Below are 26,654 nucleotides of genomic sequence, written 5' to 3'. Positions count from 1 at the left end.
CTCGTGAAGTATCAAGAAATAGTTCTATTTTTCAGTACAACGGCGTATTAATTAGTGAAATATCTTTCTACTGCGTATTTCGATAGGATGCATGCCTTTAAAACGGTGAATTAAAAACATCCAAACAAGACAATATGATATTTTGACCACCAGCAAACACATATGTTTCGCAATGACTACGTGTTACTAAGTAACACATAGTCTGTTTTATATGATAAAACAACATATTATTATATGATATTCAACATTGAATCCTTTGTGCAGCTGGCGGCTGGCACTTCGTTCTCAAATTGAACGTAATCAGACTACATTCCTGTTTTTCCCTTTGAAGTATTCTAAACGACGGAATAATATCCGTTCACATTAGCTTCGTATGTCTAATCGTTGAACTCGTATAGCCCAAATCATCGTGCAAGTAGCCTATAAAACATGTTCGACATTTTGTCTGGTTGTACATATGTATAGATGACTTTGCGATAAAAAATGAATTCAGGCAAAATAAGGAATTTTAATTAAAATGCACTACTAGATCATTGTAGTTCTTACCTTGGTGCGCAGTGGTGCCAAAAACGCAGCAGATCACGACGACACAACACAGTTGAAATCCTGTCATGTTTTTTTTTTTTGTGTGTGTCTCGTATGTTTACAACGAAACGCGTCAAAAAAAAAAAAATACAGAAGAGAAGAGGCACGTGAAGTGCTCCCCTGACGTGACTGTGACCCTTTTCTGCTCTTACGGTTTGCTTGTGGTCGTCCGGAAAGTTTCAAGAGACTGGAGAAAATTGCAGTTCTTATTCAACTCGAGCCCGCTGTTCCTAGCAGTATTTTTCAAACAGAAACGAAACCACGTCAACACCAACTGCTGTATACTCCAAGTCGAGAGGCGCACAGAAAACAGTTTTTAGTACACTAACTCCTGTCGATCCGAGTGAAACCGTAGGAGCCGTTGACGCCAACTCATCTTGGAATTTACCTCCAAGGCGATGAAACTAAGAGCGCTACAACCCTATCAGGTCTGGCTGCGAATGGCGAATGCACACACGCTCTGAAGAAAATTGCAGTTGTGATACAAGGATGATTGTGATAAATATTTTAGGCGTATGCAATTTTTCTTCCCCTGTAAATTAGCGCAATTATTGTCGCCAATTAGGCCGTAATTGCAAGGGTGGAGTCGCTAGAGTCACACACGACATGTTAGCCTGGTATCCAGTCCATCGTGGTTTTGGTGGGCTCTCTTCGGGGCTGAATGGGCTCTCCGCCGCCCGAATTAACTAGTTTTGCACGGCCCACCCAATGAAACTCTTGTCGAGCAAAACTCCTACAGGGCGCAAAACTCCTACCGCACAGCTAGTTGAGCTGGGCGGGGGGAAACTACTGCAACCCCGAAGACAGCCCAACCAAACCACGATATCGATACCAGGCTAACGACACACAAAAGCTGCTCGTTCCTGAGATGACTTCATTTCGTAGAAGGTTGGTACGGACGAGCCTGTCACTAAATAATTCATACGACATTTATTTCTATATCTTTATCAAAAATTTGGCCAGGTTTTGATGAGGTTTAACCTAACCCCCTGGCATATGACTCGTCATTTTAGTTTTCTTGTAAACGCCAACGTTAACGCGAGTGTTTCTTCCTTTTTTTTGGGTGTAAATAATCAACAAGTAAATCGTTATAATTGCACGTTTTTTTTCGTCAGGCATCTACTTTAGAAGCCAGCATTTATTCGTCAAAAATACAACGCATTAGAGAAAGAAGAAGAAGGTCCCTTTCCACTCCTTGCGGAGCATATGGGTGGTGCACATGTCCAGTTCTGTAGCCCCTGAGCCACACAGTAGTGCAAGCACTACAGAAGGGGGCTAGCGGCCACTGGTAGTGTTGTGTGTTTGACCTTCATATACTTTTTCTCATGGGTGCTGAGCAGAGAAAGCAGTATGTGCCATTATTGAGTCTTAATATTTGACCCTTGTCCTGCTGATGATGAGCGCAACAATTGTTGTTCTGCACATACAGTACCATCTATATAGCACCCTGTATAGGTACGATTTGGGGGTATTTCTCGTGCAACGCATCACCTCGCAACGAATGCGGAAGTAACTATTACACCGCAGGGCAAAAAATTTGGGGGTCTATGATCTACTTATGACATGAAATTATTGAAAAATATTGTGCCAGGAATGTCAGTAGGACAAGGGTAAGTATGACCCGGCTGGGGTTTGAACTCACGACCCCCCGGTTACAAAGCGAGCACTCTACCCGGTTTAGCTATTGCAAGGTTATTATTGCCTGATGACTGGCGCTGCCCACTGGGTGCATTTCTGCTAACAACGTGCGTTTAGTTGCGGAACTGTTATTGGTGACCCTGAAGAAAGCCTAGTGTGTGTTAACTACCGTAATCCGAGATGATACCTGTCGAACGAGTCACCTGATTCACACCTGTACTGCAGTGTAACATGGAATGGTCCACACACACACGGAAGTTGTGTTATGTCATAGTGCAAAAAAACATTCTCACATACACAGAATACACAGCGTAGACCATGGGTGTTCTGGTAGAGGCCCTACCAAAGACACCGTATGTACCATGTTATTGCAACACGCTTTCCACACCAACTGTTTTATTATTTTTCCATCTTTGTTCTGTCCTAGAACTACATTTACTATGAAACAGACTTCCTTCCAGGCTTACCAAATGGGTACAATCGTATATTTTTCAAGTCTAAGGTAAACAAAAATCTCTCTTCAGGGTCCATTCTTGTAGCACAAAACATGTGAGTGGTGAGTCTTGTTTTGTCATTGTAGTAAACAAATAGAAAACTTCAAGGAGCAACTTTTCACCCTTATTTTTCTCTGAGTGGACTAACCCAACCGTAAATTTGCATGACAATGGAACAGGTCGGTGCCTTATTTTGCCTGAAGGCCTGGGTGGTGTCTCATCACAGGGCAAATCAGTGCAACGAAAACTGTGTCCTTGCTTCAAATTTAGTTCGCAGTTAGCACTAGGGTGTGTTAGACGCCCTGCCACCTGCTTCTCACTGTTGAGCCTGTGCGCGTCTGAGACACAGTCAGACTCACCAAGATGGCGTCCCGGAATCTTACGACAGTGGAGGCGCTGGCCGTGCTACAGAAAAACTCGGACCAACTGTTTCTAGTTGTGACAGGATTATTCGTCTTCTGTGAGTACCTATCTTAGGTTTAGCCCCCAAGGCTGGGTTCCATTGATAAGGCTACCTTTGCTTTAACTTACACTAACCACTTCGTCTCAGGGGTCTATGCTAGTCTTCTAAAATTATGTTGGTCTAGCATCTAGCTTGTTAATCTGATAGAAAAAATTCTAGGGGAAAGATGGTTAATTTAGGACATGTATGTCCCATATGGCGCCATAGGTCACACCCTGTTAGACAGGTCCTTAATGTATATCACTATAGCTTACCACTCTCTCTTTCACATAACACTGTTCCTTATACCCTGTAGATTTTAACCTTTTTGGTTATACTTTTAAGTCGTCGTGAGCACTCTGTAATTCATTTATACAAGACTTGTGACAGTGCAGAACATGATTGGAGGATATTTGTGACTTCCGTAGGCACCATATAAAAGTTAATGTAGTAAAAAAAAAACATGTGTTTGTCTGACACACCCTAACCCTGAACCTATTTTCAAGCCTTTTTTCTCGAAGCTTTTGAAATAGCTGTCACCATTCAATCATGACACTACGATTCTGATTTAGAATGTTACTTAGGGAAGTTGACGTTACAGATTTTTCTCGTGATATATATATTAAAAAAAAGAAATCTATCATGAATATTATATACTAGTCTGTTGACAGCCACTCTACAGAATATGTGGGTCTAACTAGTATTGTCCGGACCCTAGGGATAACAATTTTTTTTAGTTTTTTTATATGCCCGTATGTCGCATATTTTTGGTCTTCCCCGCAAATGTGCGATGTCAGTTCGACATCTCTGATCTTGTCTTTACGAGAACAAAAGACAATGGTGTTAGATTTGTCTCTTTTTAAGACTTAAGTTTAAAAATCTTAAATCCTATATGCAGTTCTTCCTTTTTGCACTACAATGTACCGCGAGTGTAAGCAAAGTGATTCCGTCCAAAAATGAAAATGCTACTAAACCACAGGGATACAAGCTGGTGTTGTAAATTTGCGGCAGTACATGGCGATGTATATGGCAAGCCGGCATATGCTGGCTTTTTGCGGAATTTATGAATCGGCACTGTACGTATGTACTGAGTTCTTGAGTCGTGGAGCTTCGGTAGCCTGGTTGCCCGGCTCCGTATTATCGCCAACTACCATGAACTACCCAGGCCTAGAGCCAGGCCAGAGCCTCGGAGGACGTGCCATGAACAGGCGAAAATTAATGCACGCGCGGATGTCATCCATAAGAGTAATCGGTGTGGCCTAACAGAGGCGCGACACAGACTTCAGGCTGTATGAAACGTTGCTGACACAGTTTGGCTCAAAACAGAAGCATCCCACAAAGAGCTACACACAGGTAGCCTGGTATCCAGTCTTACGTGATTGGGGGTATTGGGGTGTTCGGGCAGGTTGTGCCTTCGGGGGTTCTAATAGCTTCCCCCGCCCAGTACAACAGACCGTCCCGGTAGGAGAGTTACGCTAATAAGAGACAGTATACTTGGGGATTTGGTTTCCCCCAACAAATACACATCGGGAAACCTATGTGAGGCGGGCGGGACAGAGCTCTTTCGGCCCCGACCACGATCAGAGTGGATACCAGGCTACACAAAGGCCGACAAAGCTGTATTGTTTCTGTGCGCTGGGACGACCTTTCCCCTACAGACCTGTTCAACTGGGTCTACCTGAGTGACAGACGGCCCGCCTGTAACAGTGTGACACCTGTCATTACTGATCACACGTGTATACACGCGATAACTACCGAGATACAGTCCCACGGGGCACCACTCAAGGACAGACTACCGTAGCCGACAGGTACTACACATTGTATGCTGTTAAGTATAGGGATTCTTTCTGTGTATATTAGGGTAAAAAAACGTAACACCTACTGACTTGTAGACAAAGGTAACCGGTCGTTTCGTTACATTGCCAGTTCGTTACATGGTCCTCAATGACATTGATCATTCATTTCCTACATATATTTTAGCGTCTAAATATGTACTAGTATGTACCGTAAATCCATAAAATCTAACCATCGCTATGACGTATTTCTATTAGCCTGTACCAGTCTTTGGAAGTGGCTCAAAAGAGTAGCTATAGAAATTGGCCAAACAGATAGAAAACATGCCAGGGGGTATTGGTCCGCTAAGTAGTACATTTGCCGCCCTGCTGTCTAATTGACTAATCTCTACTCTTTCTAACCGCTTCCGAATACTGGTAGAGGCTATATTTCCACTGTTTGTATTAATAAACTAGATAGGAGGACAAACTGTAAGACTTATGTTGGCTTATGAGTGCTCGACTCGGAACCAAGAGGTCCCGGGTTCGAGTCCTGACATGCCACCGATCGTGTGACATTAGGAAAGGCACTTTACACGACTTTCTCCACTCTTAACTAAAGTGAAAATGAGAATTGCCTGTCCTGTACTTGTTTCTATGTGTGGGACACAACACCAGCAACAGCTGCCTGTGTCCCACGTGTATTGCACTGTTACAATTTCAATAAATCAAATCAAATCAAATCAAACTGAATTATGTTAGAGTTTTTCGAAGGAAATATATAGATACATTAGTATATCAATCTTCGGGAAGACTTACGGTTAGTAGTAATATTTAAAAGAATGGTGTCAAGTTGCCACTGTATGGTTGTTTTGAGTCGCCACAATAAACCATTGATTGATTGATTGATTGATTGATTGATTGATTGATTGATTGACAAAATGTCCCTGAGGACAGGTGTATGTGTTTAATATGCGGGACATGGACTCCGTATGGTGGCGTCATGTCTGTTCTATTGTTTTTCCTTTTGAACCCGCATGTCCTAACCTGTATATACTGTAACAATACATAACGCGCCTTCGGGTCGGAACCTGCAGCTTAAATCATAGTCTGTTTATCCGTAAATTAGCTACAAGTCATTCTTGCATGTGCGGGTTCCGAAGCGAAAGCATTCCTCATTTTTTACTTCACTGCCCCATGTACACCCAACATCGTGCACGCCTCCTCGACAGACTTTTACAATTAAACGTCCCATTATTGGATATTAACAACCTTTACAACCTTGTGGGGTCGTGTGGCGTAACGGCAGAGTGCGCGATTCGGAACCTACATGTAGAGGTCCCGGGTTCGAGTCCTCACATGCCACCGATCTTGTGCCCTTCGGAAAGGCACTTTACATGACTTTCCTCACTTCGCTCAGGTGAAAATGAGTACTAGTATTGTCCTGTCATGTATTTGTCCCCTGTGTTGGTGACGGCATTAATATAAGTTGAAAAAAAAATTGAGTGTGCCGTCACCACGTCTGGTGATTACATGTTGGAATAAAAAAAAACTTTCCGATAGTGCTACTGTGTATCTGCTACTTAATGGATCACCTTTACTTTCATCAAATGTCAACTGTCAAATACTCATTATTACACAGCTATATCTCTCTGAAATCAAACGATTTAACAACTGATTTATACTTCTGTACTGTATTCATTTATGATATCTAAACTAAACTTATGATATCTATAGCTAAACTCTTCTCTTGTTACCTGGACGATACCCATGTTTTGTGATGTATTTTTTATTTTATGTCTAGCAGTGACGTGAAGCATATTGCTTGAGTGCGCCACCACTATGTATTGTATTTTTTGCATGTTGAAAAAAACAATACATACATGTGTAGTGTCTCTCTTCTCCGTCATCATCACTAAAAGAGTAACTCAATTGTTAATTTGAACTAAACTGCCGGTGCATGATGATTGTAGATGATTCAAGGCCACTTTGTAGTCTTTTCTTTCCATCTACACATTGAATAAGGTAGACATATTGAATCAATTTACAAGGACTTACTAGTTATGGGTTCACCACACCACGAAGTGGTGGTGAACCCATATTGCTTTTTCTGATGTTTCTTCTCCTCCTTCTCCTTCTCCTTCTCCTTCTCCTGCCATTTTTTAAATGGATTCAGCTTCTTCATTTTAGGGCCTAAGGTCCTGAAATTTGGTATGGAGGTACAGTGGGCAAATACCCCTAGGCGTTTTTAAATTTTTGTGATACAGGCTTTTAGAATGGTTTTATTTGAGTTTTTTGGCTGTGTTATAGCAAATGTATTACTGAGTTAGTGTGCAGTGTTACCACATTTGGGCATGAGTCATCACAATGGAATGCAGGGCATCAACCAATAGGCATGCAGCTTTCCTCTATTCTCCTTGCTGATTGGCTGTTGGAATTTAACAGGCTTAACTTAATTAATACCTGCTCAGATCCATTCCATACTGACAGTATGTCTGTATTCAAGTGTTTTGGTAGGTATTTCAAGCTTTCCTGCTCCAGCATTGGAATGCGGGGCATGAACACTTCTTTTTTTCTTGAAAATCAACAGTTTGCATTATGCAATTAAAAATCCTAACCAATAATGTAGGGAATAGCTATCCAACTGTTGTAGTCTTAGTTGTATGTTACTTCATACTATAGTTATATCAATGTAAAGCATTGTTTTCCCTTGTGTTTCTCATTCTTTCCCTGCCATGTCGTAAAATGTGGTGAAGCCATTGCTGTATTTGCTCCAAAGCAAATGTCGGCCTTTCTAGTATTTTACCTTATAATCTTTGCTTTGGAACCGAATTTTACAGTCGTACCATGCAAAATTATAAAAAGGCCAAAGTTGCCATAATCCAAACTTAACATAAAAGAAAAAGTAGAATCCTTAATTTGTCTATATATTGTCTATATATCTATTTACTTGTAGAGGTGTCCTCCCTTCCACTTGTATGTTTGTACTTGTGTTGTGAATTCTAATAAACAAATAAACAAATATTTATATAAAATCAAATTTTAAGTCAAAAGCAGCAGATTTAGGAGTTCATAAAAACATCTGTACAAACAAATACAAATTAATGAGAGTTTGCAACGGACAACGATTCATCAATGCCCTGTGTTTTCGGCTGTAGTTATGCAGGCGGGTTTCGGGTTCCGAGAGGCCGGCTCCGTCAGGAGTAAGAACACGACCAACATTCTCATCAGGACCATGCTCAATGTCTGTAAGTCACAACCTGCTACACATTCATTTGTGTGTTTACGCTTTAGGCAAAACTAACGATGCACCACTTGATTTTATAATGATATGGTAACATAAAATATAACAGAAATAATGTCATAAGATATTATATATAGATTTATATATTGTAGAATTTTAAGGTTTGTGACCATGCGAAAGTCTCTGCACAGTTTGTTGTTCCAATAATGTTTTTTCTATACTTCAAACTTTTGTGAGCTAAACCGGAGTGTCGTTACCAGATGTAAAGCGTTGCTGTGTGTAATTGAACTGCACTGTTCAATAAATAAAAGTCTTCGAATTGAACTAAATCATGTAGAATATCTTTAAGATCTTGCATATATTCACAATTTGTTTTTCAGTTATATCCGGCATCGCCTACTGGGGTGTCGGCTACGCCTTCGCTTACGGGACTCCGAGCAACTTCTTCCTCGGCCACAGCAACTTCTTCCTCAGCCTGCCTGTAGTTGACGTCACGCACGCTAGGTGGTTCTTTCAGTTCACCCTGGCGGCCACCTGCGTCACCATCGTGTCGAGGGCGCTGACCGAGCGAGCGGAGTTCGCCGCCTGCCTGGTGTACGCCATGCTCATCTCCGGTAGGTGGCGCACATGTACTGCAATTTTTTTGAAACCACGGAGCAAAGGACTATGTCATAACTTGAACTCTTGAAAAGCGGCTCAGGCCGAAGAGTGGTACTGTAACTACTGTTACATAGTGTACATTTTCAAGGTTAAATAAAGGTTGTAAAAATCATCTACCCGACTTTTAGACCAGGAAATAACACACATTGGCAGGGTATACTCCAAACCTCAAAAGTGTCTATTTAGTACATAACGAAAGAATTTATACGGCAGAAACTATCGTGAATATGACCCTAAGAGACCTCTTCATAGCCTGGTATCCAAACCTATTTTAGTTGCCAAGTCTGTCTGGAAGGATGAAAGAGACTCGGCAGCTAAGATAGGCTGGATACTAGGCTAGTCTTTACACGCATCGGCACCACGATTGAAATGGTTATTATAAGATTACAGAAATGAAATAAATACAATATATAGGAAATACAATGTATATAGGAAAGCATATTATATTTGCTCATATAGTATCATAATATTCCATGAATATTTAGATGAGGTTTAAAAAGTCTAAATTATTTTACCTTTTGGTCTGCTGTTACCGCATGTACTGAAGTTTGTTTGTTTGTTTGTTTGTTTGTTTGTTGTTTACTGTCCAGGTTTCCTGTACCCTGTGGTCAGCCACTGGGCGTGGGACCCCGCCGGCTGGCTGCGGATTGGAGCAAAGGACCCTGGTCTGGTCTTCCCGGTAAGATACGGCATTTAGTGTACCTTGAAGTTTCTTTTTAACATTTTAAATGGAAGATGTACTACAGCAGCTTTCGTATTTCGTTTCTTTGTGATAGAAAATAAATTTGCATGCAGCTGGTTTGATCCCTTTTTTCGTCAATGGAGACCAGTATATCATTGATTGGTAATAGATGTCTTTAAATTTCATGCTTGCATTTGCAGATTTCTTTTAAATGCATGTACATGTATAGGAGTACACATAAGACAGTCATAGAGCGTCGTTTTCAAAGCCAAAGTCAAGTCAAAGTTCCTTGCCACACCTGTATATGGTGCATTGGGAAGTGCCCATCTCCGTTTTTTTCTAGCCCTTGGGCCACACAGCTGTACAACACTGCGACAGAGGGCTTGTCCATTGGTTGTGCCGTATATTTAAGACCTATACTTTTCCCCAAATTCTGAGTACAAAGCAGGGAAAGCAGTATGTACCATTTTTAATGTCTTTGGTATGACTTCGTCTGGGATTGAACTTACGACCTTCCGAATTCAAGGCGAACACTCAATCGGCCTGAAAGTTCATCTGAGTTGGTAAATTACATTATTTTTCCCACGTGTGACGTCAGCAAAGGAATAACGGTTGTCTGAAGTCGATATACCCCCCCCCCCCGTCCCGGTTGAGCGATGGTTGAAGTGCCCTGATGTATATGGCCTCTTTTATGCCTCTCTTGAAGTAATCCTGTTCGGTATCCAAGATTCTAACCCCCTCCAGATCCACTGTGTGCTCACGTCACACGTGGGAAAAATCACGTGTCCACGGCATTTGGGTCAGATAGCTGAGGAAGACTGAGTGATTCAGTCGAAAATTCCGGTGAGTCAAACTTATGAGTTGGAGAACAGTTTAACATTTTTCATAAATGAATTGGCCATTGCACCGGTTTAGAACGTCGCTTTATCTTTCCAGAACTTCTCAAGGCCGCTGTTCCAGGACTTTGCCGGCAGCGGTGTAGTTCACATGACAGGGGGCGCTATTGCACTGGTGGGGGCCATCATGGTAGGCCGGAGGATCGGCAGGTTCGAAGGCCGGAGGGCGGTCAGGATCCCTGAACACAACGTGCCGGTAAGGACGGAAACACTTATGTTTGACTGACAGTGTTTTATTACCTTCTTGCGAAGAAGGTTAATGTTTTCAGTACCGTTTGTCCGTCCGTCTGTTTGTGAACAGCATAACTCAAGAAGCTTTTTATGCATTGTTTTGAAACTTGGTAGGTGGGTAGGTCTTGACGAGAACCTATAATGATTAGCTGTTGCCACCCTGGTGGATTTCGTCGGTGCTGCAGCAGAAACTTCGGTTTTGATATCTGTTTGCAGATTGATCTTGTAAACCATTCTGTTCACCTGCAAGAATTGTATAGATTACTGCTCTGTACAATTTGCTAGAAACCTTTGCAGATAAATTAATTAACGCACAAACATCCAGTATGTGCTGAGTAAACTTATTCTGTTATTCTGTATAATGTACATGTACACGTATCTTCAAAGCGCATGGCCTCCTGTTTTTTGCATGTTATTCAAGTTCAGTAGCCTGAATTCCAGTCCTGTTAGCTTCGGCTAATTAGAACTACAAGTTCGTGGCTGTTTAGTCATGTAATCGAAAGTCTATAAATAATTTTATTTTGATACTATCATGAAAGTTCATCTGTGTTGGTAGTTACATGTTCAAAGTTAAAACTTGAGATCTAAAACAAAATAATTCCTCAGACTATTTCCTGAGAGGAGTAAAGGAGGCTATTTACATCAGGGCCCACCACCCTTCACTTAACCGCGACGGGGGCTGACATCGTCTACCAGATACCTTTGACCCAGTGTTGACGTCACACTACAAGGACGTGACAAGCCTCACTGGGTCAGTCTACTGAGGAAGACCAGAGTGACTGGTCGAAAGCTAAAGGGGATAGAATTTTTTGTGTTGGACCAAAAGTTTGAACTTTAAACAATGAATTTTGATATTATGCTGTTTTACAGCTAGTGTCTCTCGGAACCTTCATGATGTTCCTGGGACTGTTGGCCTTTAACGTGGGCGCACAGGGCGCCATCTCCCGGTCCGGGGACGGGGAGGCTGTGTCTGTTATCACTGTCAACACCGTCATCTCAGCAGCCATGGGCGGTACGTCATGTTTATCATAACCGTACAATTTACGCTACGCCATTCAAAATCAGATATCTTCAATATGCTCCTTTCATGTTCTACTCAGAATCAGTATTCGTTGGAGAATTCATATCTTAGCCATAGCTAATATTGTAGGGCGGATGCCAGGCTCAACATTATTGACAGACGAAAGCCATGCATATGTATATACATGTACGTCTGGCAAAGATTTCTCGTCCAATTCGACAGTCGACGTCCGGCCACTGTTCCCTTTATATATAAGCTTTTTTTTCTTGAAATATCTAAAAAAAAAACATGAAAACAGTTTCATATTTTCTCTTGATTGGATGACATTTTTAAGCGTCCTTGATGATGATTCCCCGTCTGTTCATGTCCAGGACTTGTCGCCATGTTGATGAAGCGGGTCGGCATCCTGGGGAAACCCAACTGGACCTACCTGTCCGCCGCTAACGGAGCTCTCACCGGCATGGTCAGTAGTGAGCTGCTCCCAGCCCCGCTTGGCATCCAAACCTATCATTGCTCAGTGCAGAGTTTCTTCACCCTCTTCGCATGACATATAATCAGGACTAAAGGGTTTCCGAAGCCATGATAGGTTTGGATACCGGACTAGCTAGTAGATGTTGCTACTACTCTTTCAGAACTATTTACTGAACTAAGAGTCTAACGGTTTACAAATGCAAATTTCCAATGGCTATCACACAAAGAACTTGGATGTAAATGCATTTTATCGGCAAGAAGATAGGCAAGGTGTTTCTTCGCACTTAGAATACTTCGCACGTACAAAGACAGAGGCCTTACCGCCACAGTTATCTTTAAGTTTCCTTTAAGCCCAGGACTAGGCAAACAGGAAAGAGAGCCAGCTACTTGTATCTCCCAATATTTTTGTAAGTTTACGGTATCAAAACCGAAATACCGTATCAAAGAGGCGGAAACGGAGTTAATTAATGTAATTTGTCATCGGATATCCATAAAACCCATATGGCACAGTCACTTTCGCAGTCTCTTAGGCCGTGTCTATACGGAACCACCCAAGGCGCGATTCGGGTAACTCACATTCCTCACATCTGGTCCACGTGCCACACACACCTGTGAAACCGTGTCCGAACATAATGCTCTTGCGCTACATTTATTGCTGTTTGATGATAACACGCAAGGCGGCGTGTTATTAATGTCAGATGTCAACGACATGATTGCCGATGCCCCCCTCCCAGCCTATCTCGGCCGAATGCCGACGTGGTCCCGCCAGAGGCGGTGAAGCTCGCCCTAGAACGGACACATTATTTGACCATTACTGCTCTGTAAGTTGCTGCCACGTAAAAGTTGGTATTGCATATAAAAAAAGAAATATCACTCCGTAATCCATGACCAGGCGAAGTCACATTGAAATCACATTGCGTTCAGACGCAAATCGCGATGCGGGAAAACCGATTCGAAACCACCTCTAGAAGTGGCTCCAGACGAAGGCGCTTTCAATGTGATTTCGGACCGTTCAGACGGAGCCACTTGAAACCGGCTTCGGGGTAAACCACATGTAAACCGCCTTGGGTGGTTCCGTATAGACAGGGTCTTATGCTACGTGTTTGTTTGATTGACAGGTGTCCATCGCTGCGGGAAGTGACGTAGTGTACACCTGGAGTGATCGGGACGGTTGTAGGACTGACGTCTGTCTGTGTTTGTTTGATTGATTGATTGACAGGTGTCCATCGCTGCGGGGTGTGACGTAGTGTACACCTGGAGTGATCGGGACGGTTGTAGGACTGACGTCTGTCTGTGTTTGTTTGATTGATTGACAGGTGTCCATCGCTGCTGGGTGTGACGTAGTGTACACCTGGAGTGATCGGGACGGTTGTGAGACTGACGTCTGTGTTTGTTTGATTGACAGGTGTCCGTCGCTGCTGGGTGTGACGTAGTGTACACCTGGAGTGATCGGGACGGTTGTAGGACTGACGTCTGTCTGTGTTTGATTGATTGATTGACAGGTGTCCGTCGCTGCAGGGTGTGACGTAGTGTACACCTGGAGTGATCGGGACGGTTGTGAGACTGACGTCTGTGTTTGTTTGATTGACAGGTGTCCGTCGCTGCGGGATGTGACGTAGTGTACACCTGGGGTGCCCTGGTGATTGGGACGGTTGCCGGGCTGACGTACTGTGTCTGGAGCCGGCTGCTGCAGGCGCTCAGGATAGACGACCCCGTGGACACTATAGCAGGTAACATTAGCCTTAGGTGTCCAGTCTATCGTGGGTGGAGCGGGTTCTCTTCGGGGCTGCAGGAGCTCTTCCCCGCCCGACTCAGCTAGGTTTCCCGGTAGGTTTTGCACGACGTGGGGCTAATCAACTCATGGCGTGCAAAACTTCTACAGGCTTAACCCCTACCGGGCGGTCTGTTATGCTGGACGGGGAAAAATTATTAGAGCCCCGAAGACAGCCTGCCTCAACCACGATCGGATAGACCATTTACCAGTCTTAGGTAACTGCTGTTCCATATAAAGAATAAAAGAAGAAGCGGACAAGACAACAGGATGATATACTGCCACTAGCCAAAATGTTATGCAACCAGCACATAATGACCATTCTGTGTTCACAATAACCATTTCTATTAGCATATTTGGCCTGATTAAGGACTTAATTAAGTTTAAAGAATGGCTCGTGACTAACCTATTTGCGTAAAGTTCAGTGTAGTGGGTAAGGTCCTTTATAAGTTATGCCATCTGTCAACACCATGTTTTGCAATGTGTCTGCATGCACAAGATACTGACGATTTATACACCAACGTTAACACTAACTGATAAAGAGAAATGTTTTTCAACATTTGCGAACATTGTAATTCAGATTCCATATTACATGAGCTAACCATTTTGTATCTATCCAACCATCCACCTATCCATCCATCCGTCCATCCATCAATCCATCCATCCATCCATCTATCCATCCGTCCGTCCGTCCGTCCATCCATCCATCTATCCGTCCATCCATCCATCTATCCGTCCGTCCGTCCGTCCGCTCCAATAACTCCAGTGCATCTTGGTGGCGGTTTCTGGGGCCTTGTTGCGGCCCCCATTCTGTCACGGAATGGTATCATCCAGGAGGTCAGCACCATGAACCTCAAGGTGAGATCATAGCAACAAAAGAAGAACATCTAAAGAATTCTATCAAAGGGTCATACCAAAGACAATAAAACTCAATTCTACGGGAGACATCTATGAATTAGATACATGCGTATTTTTCTTAAGAAAGAAAAACGTATTCTTACAGTGTAAATCCTGATCTTTTTTTCAACTGTACATACTAGTGCTTTGTAATATTCTTTAGATGTGTTTGTGTACGTGTTTGTCAATATGGGTCATCGCGCCTAAAATAAACAATAAATATATCATTCTTAGGACAATGAGTGAATGCGACAATGCTCTCCTTTATTCAAAGCATAAATATGCAGGCTGCTGAAAGATCAAGACGTTCTATTCTTAATTAAGTTTAGTAAAATGCCTGGAAGTCAGCAAAATACATCACCGCTGTCATTAAAAAAAGATTAAGCATAACCTAAATTCGAAAACGAATCCAAATCTGCCATGACCTGTTTAATCATGAGCTTACTCGTGTAACTTTTTCCCTATTCTATTGTCACATGTAATTGTTTTCTCCAACAATTCAAGTTATTGTAATTATCTTATTCTGTCTATAATGAGAATTAAACTGGTCTCCAACTCAGGAAAATTCCAGTGAGTCTATTTTCTTGAGTTGGAGAACAGTTTAATTCTTATTATGTAATTTACCAACGCACATAAACTTTTTTTATTCATCAATACATAACAAGGACAGTGTAGCGCTGCACTCAAGTTTATAACTTATATTAACAGCGCCACACAACAAAATACAATTAACATTTAAATACACAAAGTTGACATATCTGTGCGCCGTAATCCCACCACCCCAAGACATTAAAAATGGTCATGTTAACAAAGTTATTTGAAAAAAAATTCTTTTTCGTTTTAAAGTTGTACATAGAGGGTAACAATGTGGAGCCTCTAAGAATAAGGTACAGTTTAGCATTATCTGACATATTATTAAGGTTAACCGATGACCGAACAAGATGAACTTTCATGCTTAGTTTCTAGTTCTGTTGGTCTCATTTTGAACCCGTGGTCTCTCACAGCTGTTCGGTTGGAACCTTGCCGGGGCCGTGGCCATCTTCGGCTGGGGCGTGGTCACCGCTGTCGTCATCTTCGGGATCATGAAGTGTTTCGGGGCTCTACGTGTGGACGGAGAGGTGGAGATGCAAGGTTAGAGGAAAACTACTTTGTTGGGGGATAAATGATCTTTTTATCACAGATTCAAAGGGTTTTGAGGTCGTGTAGCGTAACGACAGAGCGTGGAACCAAGAGGTCTCGAGTTCGAATCCTTCTATGCTACCGATCTTTTGCCCTTGCAATTGGGAAAGGCACTTAACTTGAATTTTCTCACTTCGCTGAGGTGAAAAGGAGTATGTCTGTTGCTCGTTCATGCGTTTGTCCGCATTGCTGGTGGCATAAAAATAAGTTGAAAAAAACAACAACTTGAGAGTGCCGTCGCCATGTCTTGTAGCAAATGTTGAATAGAAAAAAAAATCTTTTTTTTATTGAAGTGTTCTAAGGCTTCTAATAATTATAATCGTATATTTGTTGGTTTGGGGTCATTATGGACTATCAACAGTTACGTTCCTTTCAGACGATTCACTTCGATGAGGCGAATTCAATGATTGGCAATTTCCTGACTCAAAACCCGTCACTCTATGTCCGCAACGTTGTGATATAGGTCATTATCACTGTGGCATGAAAATGTGTCTTATGCCTGCAAATCCAGATGCACACACGTAACTGTACTCTTGGATATAAAATCTATAAACAGGCATATTGGCGATATGATTTACATCGAGTCGGAATGCACGATGTTATGCTAGGGTCACATAACCAAGCCGAGGCCCGTTTCCGGGAAGAAAAAAGTATGATATAAAAGACAACGAAACGCAAAACGTTCAAGAGATGATAACAATTAAATATAATTTGTGCACATTCTTGATGAGTGGCTAGGCTATCGTATACGAGATATATGTAGGTGACGGGTTCGATCCTACCACCCAACCAGTTAGTCCTAACTTGGCCCCCGGCTACTCTCCAGGCAGAGGTTGTGGGGAATGATCGTTAGCTTTTTATATATGCCCCCTTTTTTTGTCCGTACCCCCACCCGTCAGTGGCTAATGGATACTGGCTGGCCAATGGATATTGCCTGGTCTTTTTACCTCCGAAAGGGATCTGCTTGGAGATTAGTTTTGGGTTACATTTATAGCAGAACAACTGGGGTGGCAGCTCACCACAAATTATATAATGAATATGATTGAGTAAAAATATAAAAACAAACAGAGCAGTGGTGTGTCAGGCTAGACCAGGGTAAACATTATGGATTTTACCTTTCAGTATGCAGTTGCTTTGCAAAGGTTACATCTTTAGTTTTTAAAATCATTTCTTTTCTAATTATGCCCCACACCACAGGGTTAGATGTGCCCAAACACGATGAGCCGGCCTATCCCCAGGACGGGTACAACAACGGCTGGCGCCAGCAGGGGACTTTGGACAGGAAGTACGCCGGCGTGAACAACGACGGCTTCATCTCAGCCGCCGTACCTGCCAGCAAGCTAGCAGTTCGTGAGTTTCCTCCATTTATGTTTACCGAAGGAAAACATACTGGTTTTGCTAAGTTGCTTCCTCCTCCTCTTCCTCTTCTGTTCCAAACACTAACCTGCAATTAAAAGGACCAATAAAAGATTGTTATGTTTACCGAAGAAAAACATATTATTTTTACTCAGTTTCATCCTCTTCTTCTCCTTCTTTTCCAAACAGTGACCTATGACCTGGCCAATGACATGATTTGTTGACGTCTGTCACCATGGTGACTGGTGTTGGGTTAGATAATGTTGCAATTTCACGGTCTGCTTTGCTCCTGTCACCATATATACTAGTAGTACAGTCAAGTATGTGAAAGTGTTTGAGTAAGAAATAACAGAGCAGACCATGTCCGAAGGTAAACATTATGCATTTGCTTTGCAAATGTTACTTCTCTAGTTTATCTTCTTTTTTTTGATAGCGGATAAAAATAATTAGTCAGGCATTTTCGAACTACAAAAAAAAGGAACAATGCTGGGTCTAGCCTGGTGCCCAGTCAGTGGTGCTAAGCTCTCTTCGGAGGCTCTATTAGTTTCCGCCCGCCCAGCTCAACTGGCAGCCCGGCGGGAGTGTTTGTTTGTTTGCTTGTTTGTTTGTTTATTTCGATCCCCATTAGCGCTTAAAAGCACTATTCTTCCTGGGGTCAATAAAATGAAACATAAATAACAAAACTTGTACATAATGATGATTACAGAATAATAAATTAAGTTCAAAATCAATAGGAGAGGTCAGAGGTCCACCGTCTCTCTTTCCCTTTCTTTCTCTCTGTCTCCCTCCCTCTCTCTCATTCTCATTCTCTGTCTCTCTCTCGCTCTTTATCTTCTGACTTTGACCCACTCCTTATAATCTGCAGCGGAGAAGCCGCGAGGATCGGCTCCCATGATGTCGACGCCGGCGATCTACGACGACGTTCCCTACATCCGGGAGATGCAGATGTCTGGGCGGGCACCGCGAGACCCACGTGACATGACGTTATCACGTGACCCACGCGTCATGACGGTATCACGTGACCCACGCGTCATGACATTATCACGTGACCCACGCGACAGTGCCTCCTACTACGTGAGCCAGCCGTACTTCTAGACATTTGCATCTACCGGATGTAAACTGAGGCCAGCATGGTAACTGATTGGGCTGATATTTATGTTTACCAACCATCTATCACCATGGTAACTGGTGTTGGGTTACATCATGTTGCAATTTTGTAGCAGGAGGGATTTAGACTCTTGTCTGACCATGTGAATGTGTTTGAGTAAAAATTAACAGAACAGACCATATGCGAAGGTAAACATTGTACATTTGCTTGACAAATGTTACCATTCTAGTTAGATAAGTCTTAAGCCCACACTTATATATTTTAAGTGTCTACAGTAGTATTTTATATCAGTGGCCATATGCCTACTAATCAATATTCTCAAATAGCTTTTTAGTGTTTTTCTATATTTTCCTGAAGGATGGGGAATTGTTAATCGAAATCCACAGATAGAACTGGACGTATTATTACCTGTATATGCATGTAATGTTTAACGTATAAGTACGTTTGAGGTGGATGTATTTCCTCGTCGGTAAAAATGCAGAGCCCATATATACACAATAACATAAAAAAACAATAACCTGTGCCAGGGTTTGAAAGCGGCTGGAAAGAGTGGAAATTGACCAGATAACATGCCAGGTGACTTGGCCTGCTAAATAAGTATTTTCCGCCCCTGTGGCATGTTATCTGGCTATTTGGTCAATTTCTACTTATTCTAGTCGCTTCTGAAGCCTAGGAGAGAATAAGGAACCACGTTGAAATCATCTGTTACGTCAGAGAGCACAAGGTGCCTTGACTTGACCTAGCAAGAGCCGACTCTAAATACCTAAAACGGCAATCTACAATTTCAACCGGTACTACAAGAATAGTTTGAAATATTTCTCGAATATTAATGCTTATGATGATCAAATAGGTATTCTGTTATATATTTAAGACCACTCATGAAATGTCTTCTAATCTTGTCGAAGAGCAAACGTATGTACAGCAATATGATAATCGCATAAAGGTTATTAGACATTATTACGTAGACGGTATTAGTGGGTTAGGAATTCCAAAACTTTGTTGCTGCTTGGAATAAAAAAAACATTATGGAAAGACACCTGTATGAAGGATTCTCATCATTATACTTAATTACAATTATACAATAAATACACAAGCACAAAGACACACACACAAAGACACACACCCACACACACACATGCATAACTGCATAACGCAAATGATATCGCCGATATTCTTTTAATTTTATTGACCGAATACCATGTTTGAATATATACATATATAAATGGACAAGTACAAATATCGTAAGTTTAGTATTTGTGCTAATTTTCTCCAGATTGCACAGGTGGTGCACGCACGACAACAAATAAAAATCTCATTGGCAAAGGTTTAACTATCAGACAATATTTCACGTTTGAAAACTGGCAGCAGTTGAAAGTAGCCAGGCAATCTTTCAATACAATGCGAAATAACAAAAGAAAATACAAACAAATCAACAGTATCCGCAAAGAAGTACATCTACTCTCATACACTTAGAAATAAGAAGAGGACTGGCAGATTGGGCATGTATAGGCATCGTAACGAAGTTCAGGTGGTGCTAGGTGGGTGGCAAACCGAAGTTCTTGACTTTGAACACGTGACTACTGGCCGCATAGCTGGACAGCGCTGATTTCAGCTCCAGGTTGACCTCCCGAGGTAAGAACAGCGGGACCAAGAACACCAGTAGGAGACCAAACAACAACGCGGTGGTTGACTTCACCAGCGCTCTGGGGAAGATGAAATTAATTCAAGTTCAATTGTAAAACTATAACGTACTATTATTACATTTAAAAAATACAATGTATATACGATATACATGTACATGCAATACTGGCATTGTAAATAGAAAAGCAATACTGATTTGCTGACAGATGCAGTCATTATAATGCAAAGATTGTTTTCTTTTTTTAATCTTTTTTTGTAACACCAAACAGTGCATCGCGCAAGGGTAACTGTGTGTGTTAGTGTGTGTGTGTGTGCGAGTGTGTGTGTGTGTGTGTGTGCTTGTGTGCGCGTTTGTGTGCTTGTGTATGCGTGTGTCTGAGACAGACAGACTAAAAGTTACCCCCCCATTTTTCATATAGAGGTCACAGAAGAAACAGAGTCAGTAAAAGATGTGGTAACTATCAAATGTCGTAACTGACCTCTTCACCACGGGCCTTGCGACTTGTAAGTAGGAGCTTATTCTTCCGACAAGCCTTCCATGCTGTGTAAGCCAGTTGGCACCAGCGCCTGGTACAAAGGGAAAACTGGCTTTACCCTGGAGTGGTGGGGGTACAACTCTCCTGCCAAACTCGAGACCTTTCCTCCTGCTCCCTGTCGTGTGATGAGTTGCAGGGAATACACGGCCGCCAGAGGGCGCGGCTGCCTTATCCGTCGACATGAACGCCGAGAAGGGGATGACGCGATGGCTGTCGCGAACCCTTTCTTGCACCCGGTCTTCTGGCGGTGTTAAAGATGTGCAGGGGAACAGGCCGACCATGGAATTTCTCTTGACTACGGGCTTCTCTGTTGGCTGCCTGGACGCTGAAACATCTTGCCTGGCGGGGCTTGAAGAAGCAGTTGCTGGCTTTTCTTTTTCGCCAGGCTCACTGACGCTCGCAGTTGCGACAGGTTGCACGTGGGTGTAATGCAGTTCTTTGACGCTAGAGGGTGTGAGTTTGTCACGGTCTGAAGCAACGAGAGGGCTTTCAGTGCGGGGCCCCTGACCTTTCCTACTGCGAGGTGTAAAACCGCCCGTCACGTCGCTACGACCACTGGCATACGTCGACGCACTTCTGTCGGACAGCGTGCCCAGGGTGGTGGAGACTGTGGGGGTGCCATACCGCGAACTGACGCTAGAGGGAGTAACAACCGATGAGGTGATCTCAAAGCTTTGGTCGTCCTGTGTGGACAGCCAGGCCTCGACGTCCACAAGGGATCGGCGGCGACTGCTTTTACTGGCGCTCTCCATACCACTGGGAGTGCTATCTCGTTCCAAGCTGGTCTCGGTGTCATCCTCTTGTTGTCTCTTGGCCCAGAACCTGTTGAGGGCGGACTCGTACGGGTACGACTTCTGCTGACGGGACACCTCCGAGTCGGTCTCTGCTGTACGAGCGTGGTAGCCCGAGTCCTGCAGGGTGCCGAGGGAACCGATGGACGGGCCGTGCACCGGCGGGATGTAGTCTTCCTCGTCCCGAATGACTTTCCACGTCTCCCCCTTGGATGGGAGAGGCGAGCGGGCTCGGGGGAGGGTTATCGTCGGCTCTTCTTCGAATTCGCTGCTCTTGTCTGTCAGATCGGAAGCCAGCAGTTTTGCAACCGGTGACTGTTTTGGCGGGAGCCTGTCTACGGGGCGGCTGACAACCCCATGCCCTGTACTGGTTAGGACAGACCTGGAAGACAAATAAAACGATCACAATCGATTCCAGTTTTCGGTATCCAGTTTGTATCTTTATTTAAAAGCAAAAATGTTTCAATCAGTCCCTACCCAAACTCGCTCAGCGCCTGTCCGAGCTTCTGAACGGAGTTGTGGAGCACTACTATTCCTTCTCGCAAGGTGGCGCCTTCCGACAACTCTAGCCCTGCGTCCGCAGCCTGGAAAGAAATCATCAAAACTCTGCACATTCAAAACGTACAAACATATCGATCAAAAGTAAACTGTGTAGCATTATGTAGCTTAACCAGTCTTGGTAGTCAAGCTTAACCAGTACTAATGTGACAATGGCTATCTGTAGCTGAATTAGGGGGCGATTTTGCGGCAAAAAACAATCGCAAACGTGGCTACGTTCTTACCAATCCTCCTTGTGCCAGTTCATCATAAGAAAGTGAGCCCCAGTGAAAAGCTAGGAAGAATTCAAACTGGTGTTTCTCGCCGTAAAATTAAAGCGCTACCTACATCGACTACATAAAACAGCGATTAGCAGTACTCCAGTCTCAGAAGCTCTGTGATTTTTCGAGGGGGTCTGATAGCTATATAGACATCGAAACGTATCGAAAAAGAAGCCCTAGTTGTGTAAAAGAAAACCCCGATATCACCACCCCACCTGTTCTGCCGTGTTGACGAGGCGCCGTGCTGACTGCTGTGCCCCGGCTACCTGGTCCTGCAGGTGCGTGATGGTGGAGGCGTCCCCCTGACTCAGGGTCGGCAGCAGGGCTTCCTTCAGAACCTGCCCGGCATAACGAAGAAATAAATACGGCTCTTGGTGGCAAATGTGCTAATGTTGGCACATTGGCTGACGAAAGTGGGGTCGTGTGGCGAAACGGCAGAATGCTCGACTTTTAACCAAGAGGTCCCGGCTTCGAGTCCTGACATGCCACCTATCTTGTGCCCTTGGGAAAGCTAAAGGCACTTTATACGACTTTCCTCACTTCAGTCAGGTGAAAATGAGTATTGTCCTGTCCTGTATTCGTCCTCTGCGTTAGTTGCGGCATAAAATAAGGGGGGTTATTAATAAACTTGAGTGTGTCGTCATGATCACCATGTCTAGTCATGAAATGTTGGGATAAAAAAAAATCTTTAGTGTGTTTTTGGTACACATTTAGTCAGATTAGCCTATATATCTATAAGATGCTCGGTGAACGCAATTCCACAGTCAGGGAAGTGGTTCAAAGCATGGTGACTCACCATTGGTGAGTATCGAACTCGGGATCTTTTGGTTCCGAGTCCAACGCTCAAAGCGTTATGCTACCGACGCCACCCGGTATATCGAAACAGTAATAAATCCGACCTTGTGCCATGGCAACACTGCTAACTGATATCAAAATCGAGTCTACTCGAATACTCTAGTACACATAGCATTGGCAGACCAGTCTTGCATAGCTATCCCCATGCTGCCAGCTGGACTGCCTAACTTCGTACGTGTCAGTAATACGGTAAGATCGAAATGACATCTATCAAACTATCACGATACTAGTTATTAAAAAGTTTGAATCGTCATCGATAGTCGAGAATGTACAATCCATTCAGGGTGGAAGGCAAAACCAAAACTATTAGAACGTAAGGAGTCAAATAAGCATTTTCGCAATTACCGGCGCGAAATGCATGACGGGTAATATCCGCCATTTTGAGAGATAAACAGCCCCGCGCTATCATTAAATGCCTGTACGTGTTTATCCCAACAACAATTTCAAAAGAAGGCACATTACGTTTCACGTCTAAAGATAGTCAGCAAGCAGTCAGAAAGAAGAACATATGAATGAAGGAATCGACTTCATTGCTCGAGAATCGTACATTTTACAATGTGTGGCAGTAAGACAACAATACTACAAACCTGAAGTATCTTACAGATGTAACAATTCCTCAGACTTACCACGATATTGCGGTCCAGGTCCGTGAGCTGTGCCGTCAGTTCGTCCTCCTTCACCCTTCTCTGCTCTCGCTCTTGCCTCATCTGTGCGTAAAGTGCCCTCTGGCGTTCCCTGAACTTCCCTACAACCTCTTCAAACTCCATGACCAGTCCTGTCAACTGTTGCTTCAGGCCTGACAACACCTCGTCCACAAGAGTCGTTTGGTCCGAAGAGACTGTTGTAACAGTTTCTTTCTTTGTGGAAGTGACGGGTGTATCTGAAGAAACTGTAACAGTTTCTTCTTTTGTGGAATTGACGGGTGTAAGTTGTACGGAACTGTCCTCTGTATCTTCACCGTTCACAGTGAAGTCTTGTCTCCGTATCCTCTCGATCTGGATTCGCAGGAGTGCAGAAAGTGGGGTCCACTCTCGCCCGGTGAAAAGAAGGTTGTCCTCGCGGAGAATTGTAGAAACTTCGCTCTCGTGCCGAGTCGACTCCTCAAAGTCGTCGCGATTCGCCATTTACGCCTCCAAACATGGCCATTTCATAGGCAGAGGACGCAGCGGGGATTTACCACACCTGTACCGACGACTTCGTGTTTGTGTTGTGAAGTGTTTTTGTTTTCATTGACAACCAAGAATCACGTGTTCTACGCGTGCACGAACAATCGAACGTCGAACGTCACGTCCGGTAGTGACGTAACACGACGTTTCTTCGAACACCGAACCAACTGCGTCGTTCGTAGAACGGCCGTTCTCCGCGCGTTCAAACCGGGAGTGTTGCTATCCAAACTTTGTGTCATTGTTGTTGCTTTACCTATCGTTTGGCGAAGCAAAATGCGTGTTGGCTTACGGTAGGGATAGTTTTTAAAGCGATTTACGATGGAATTCCCGTTGTTTGAAGCGTTGAGTGGCGGGTTGAATGGCACAAACAGCACCAACTCTACCAACATCACGGAAAGTGGTGACCACGGCAGCGGCGGCCACGGATCTGATGATCCACACATCCACAGCGGACATCACGAACAACCATACGTCATTCTCTTTCTCTTCGCTTCTTTCGCCTTAGGAGGTAAGTGACAGAATTTCAAAACTATATTTAGCTAGTTTCGGTTGGGGGATCCCGTGTTTGGGGGTACGCACCATGCAAGGTGAATACTAGTCTCTAATCATTTGGCTATTGCAGCAGCTTTAAGAGAAGAAAGAGGGAAAGACATTACGAGAGGACACCTTAATGCTGGGATAGATTTAAAAGGTGCAGTCTTTTTGATTTTTTAATTATCACTGATTACAAATGCATTTTTCACACCTGGTGGCACACCTGTTCACACTACCTAGCAACTTTGAAGGTCCATATCTCGGGAACGAAAGGTCCGACTTTCGTTCTGTAACTTCCTTTTTTCATGCTTCATAATCCTCTATCTGAAATTACTAATGTTAAAATCCCTTTAGATACATATTTTTTGACTGGAAACCCTACCGTTAGAATAGACCAACAGATCCCATCCTTATTTCTCCACGCTTACAGTCAAAAAGAAAACTAATCTTCTCTTTATTTTTTACCATCCCAAAACCACACAATACAGAAAAAATGGGATCATTTGTCAAGTTATTTCAGTGATACATGGATGTTGTACTCGTAATATTTGGTATTAAAATAAGCACGAAATAGGTATCATTCGTTGTGGTTTATGATTATGTAAACATTTGAAAATGTAGGGATCTTGTTTTATGGCACTTTTTTCGCCCTATCTTATTAGATTTGGAGTCTACGGAGGATGTCATGCATAAAATTTACTTGCTGTGGCCTTAGCCTCCGTGCAAGACCTTGTCTATATTTTATCTATAATGGACCTATACCATTATTACGTCACAGTTTGTTTACCACAATGAATGCCGGTCAATCGACGTTTATATTGTACAGGGGTGCGTAGCTCGGTGTGTGTTATTTTTTTTTAAATATATTCCGAAACATGTAATCACAAGACGTGGTGACGGTACACTCAAGTTTTTTCAACTTACATTAATGCCGCCACCAACACAGGGACAGTACAATACTCATTTTACCTGAGCGAAGTGAGGAAAGTCGTGTAAAGTACCTTTCCCAAGGGCACAAGATCGGTGGCATGTGTGTGTGTTTGTGTAGCGTTAGCCTAATATAAGGCTTTTAATACAGTACTACTTTCGTCTAATGTCACAACTAAATCACCCATGCGGCATGTAATGCTGTGTCAACGCAACTAGATGTAGCAAAAAAATCAGACATACCTTACTTTGAAAACTTTGAAATGATGTTGATTCTTGAACTGACCGTTCTAGAATGTTGTCCTGCTGTGCGCAACATATGTCGCGCGGCACATAAAGTAAAACCTATACAACACCCTGTATAGGTACGATTTGGGGGAATTTCTCGTGCAACGCATCACACCGCAGCGAAACGCAACAAATGCGGAAGTAACTATGCCACAGCAGGGCAAAAAAATTTGCTGGTCTATGATCTAATTAAGACATGAAATTATTGAAAAATATTGTGCCAGGAATGCCAGCAGGACAAGGGTTAAGAACAGGTAAACAAACTATGACGTAATGCTGGTATAGGTCCATTGTACAAACGCGCTCAAATTTTTCAGCCCTGGTCCGTACGCTGTTGAAGATCGTGCCGGGAGACTTGCCGTACACGGTGGTGCTGCTGGTACTGGGGATCCTGCTGGGTCTAGCGTCCTCCCGCTCACCGGGGTTCGCGCACTACACCGCTATCGTCCACATGAACCCGCACATGCTCTTCCACGTCTTCCTGCCTGTCCTCATCTTCGAGTCGGCCTTCGCCATGGACACGCACATGTTCTGGAAGTCTATATACCAGGTCAGTTGTGCGGTTCCTGTCACTGAGAAACAATTTACGTAATATGAGATACCTTTATTGTATTGTATTCTATTTTAATAGACATTATCAAAGGAAGACAC

At 43.3% G+C, this 26,654-nt stretch overlaps 3 protein-coding genes across 3 annotated transcripts in view; 2 read left to right on the top strand and 1 right to left on the bottom strand.

The window, feature by feature from the left end:
- Positions 1-2,908: 2,908 nt before the first annotated feature.
- Positions 2,909-18,577, top strand: LOC109470306 (putative ammonium transporter 1). Its single transcript, XM_019769222.1, has 12 exons — positions 2,909-3,177; positions 8,090-8,179; positions 8,556-8,789; positions 9,426-9,514; positions 10,454-10,609; positions 11,515-11,656; positions 12,037-12,128; positions 13,728-13,866; positions 14,674-14,765; positions 15,809-15,935; positions 17,181-17,333; positions 18,205-18,577. The coding sequence occupies exons 1-12, from the start codon at positions 3,081-3,083 to the stop codon at positions 18,432-18,434; spliced, it is 1,641 nt and encodes a 546-aa protein (XP_019624781.1). The 5' UTR covers positions 2,909-3,080; the 3' UTR covers positions 18,435-18,577.
- A 1,404-nt stretch (positions 18,578-19,981) lies between these two features.
- On the bottom strand, positions 19,982-24,279 carry LOC109470277. Its single transcript, XM_019769174.1, has 5 exons — positions 23,715-24,279; positions 22,449-22,571; positions 21,893-21,999; positions 20,568-21,797; positions 19,982-20,150 (listed from the first exon to the last, which is right to left on the bottom strand). Exons 1-5 carry the CDS (start codon positions 24,210-24,212, stop codon positions 19,982-19,984), a joined length of 2,127 nt encoding a protein of 708 aa, XP_019624733.1. The 5' UTR covers positions 24,213-24,279.
- A 181-nt stretch (positions 24,280-24,460) lies between these two features.
- Positions 24,461-26,654, top strand: part of LOC109470302 (sodium/hydrogen exchanger 10-like) — a 32,642-nt gene continuing 30,448 nt past the window's right edge. Inside the window, exons 1-2 of the mRNA XM_019769217.1 lie at positions 24,461-24,762; positions 26,321-26,553. Of these exons, the coding sequence (XP_019624776.1) occupies positions 24,573-24,762; positions 26,321-26,553 (423 nt within the window). The 5' untranslated portion in view covers positions 24,461-24,572. The remainder of the gene's footprint in view (positions 24,763-26,320; positions 26,554-26,654) is intronic.

The sequence above is a fragment of the Branchiostoma belcheri genome, unplaced genomic scaffold, assembly GCF_001625305.1.
Source record: "Branchiostoma belcheri isolate BF01 breed outbred unplaced genomic scaffold, Haploidv18h27 scaffold22, whole genome shotgun sequence".
NCBI classification, from domain to species: Eukaryota; Metazoa; Chordata; class Leptocardii; order Amphioxiformes; family Branchiostomatidae; genus Branchiostoma; species Branchiostoma belcheri.
This window is presented reverse-complemented; position numbering and strand designations above follow the sequence as displayed.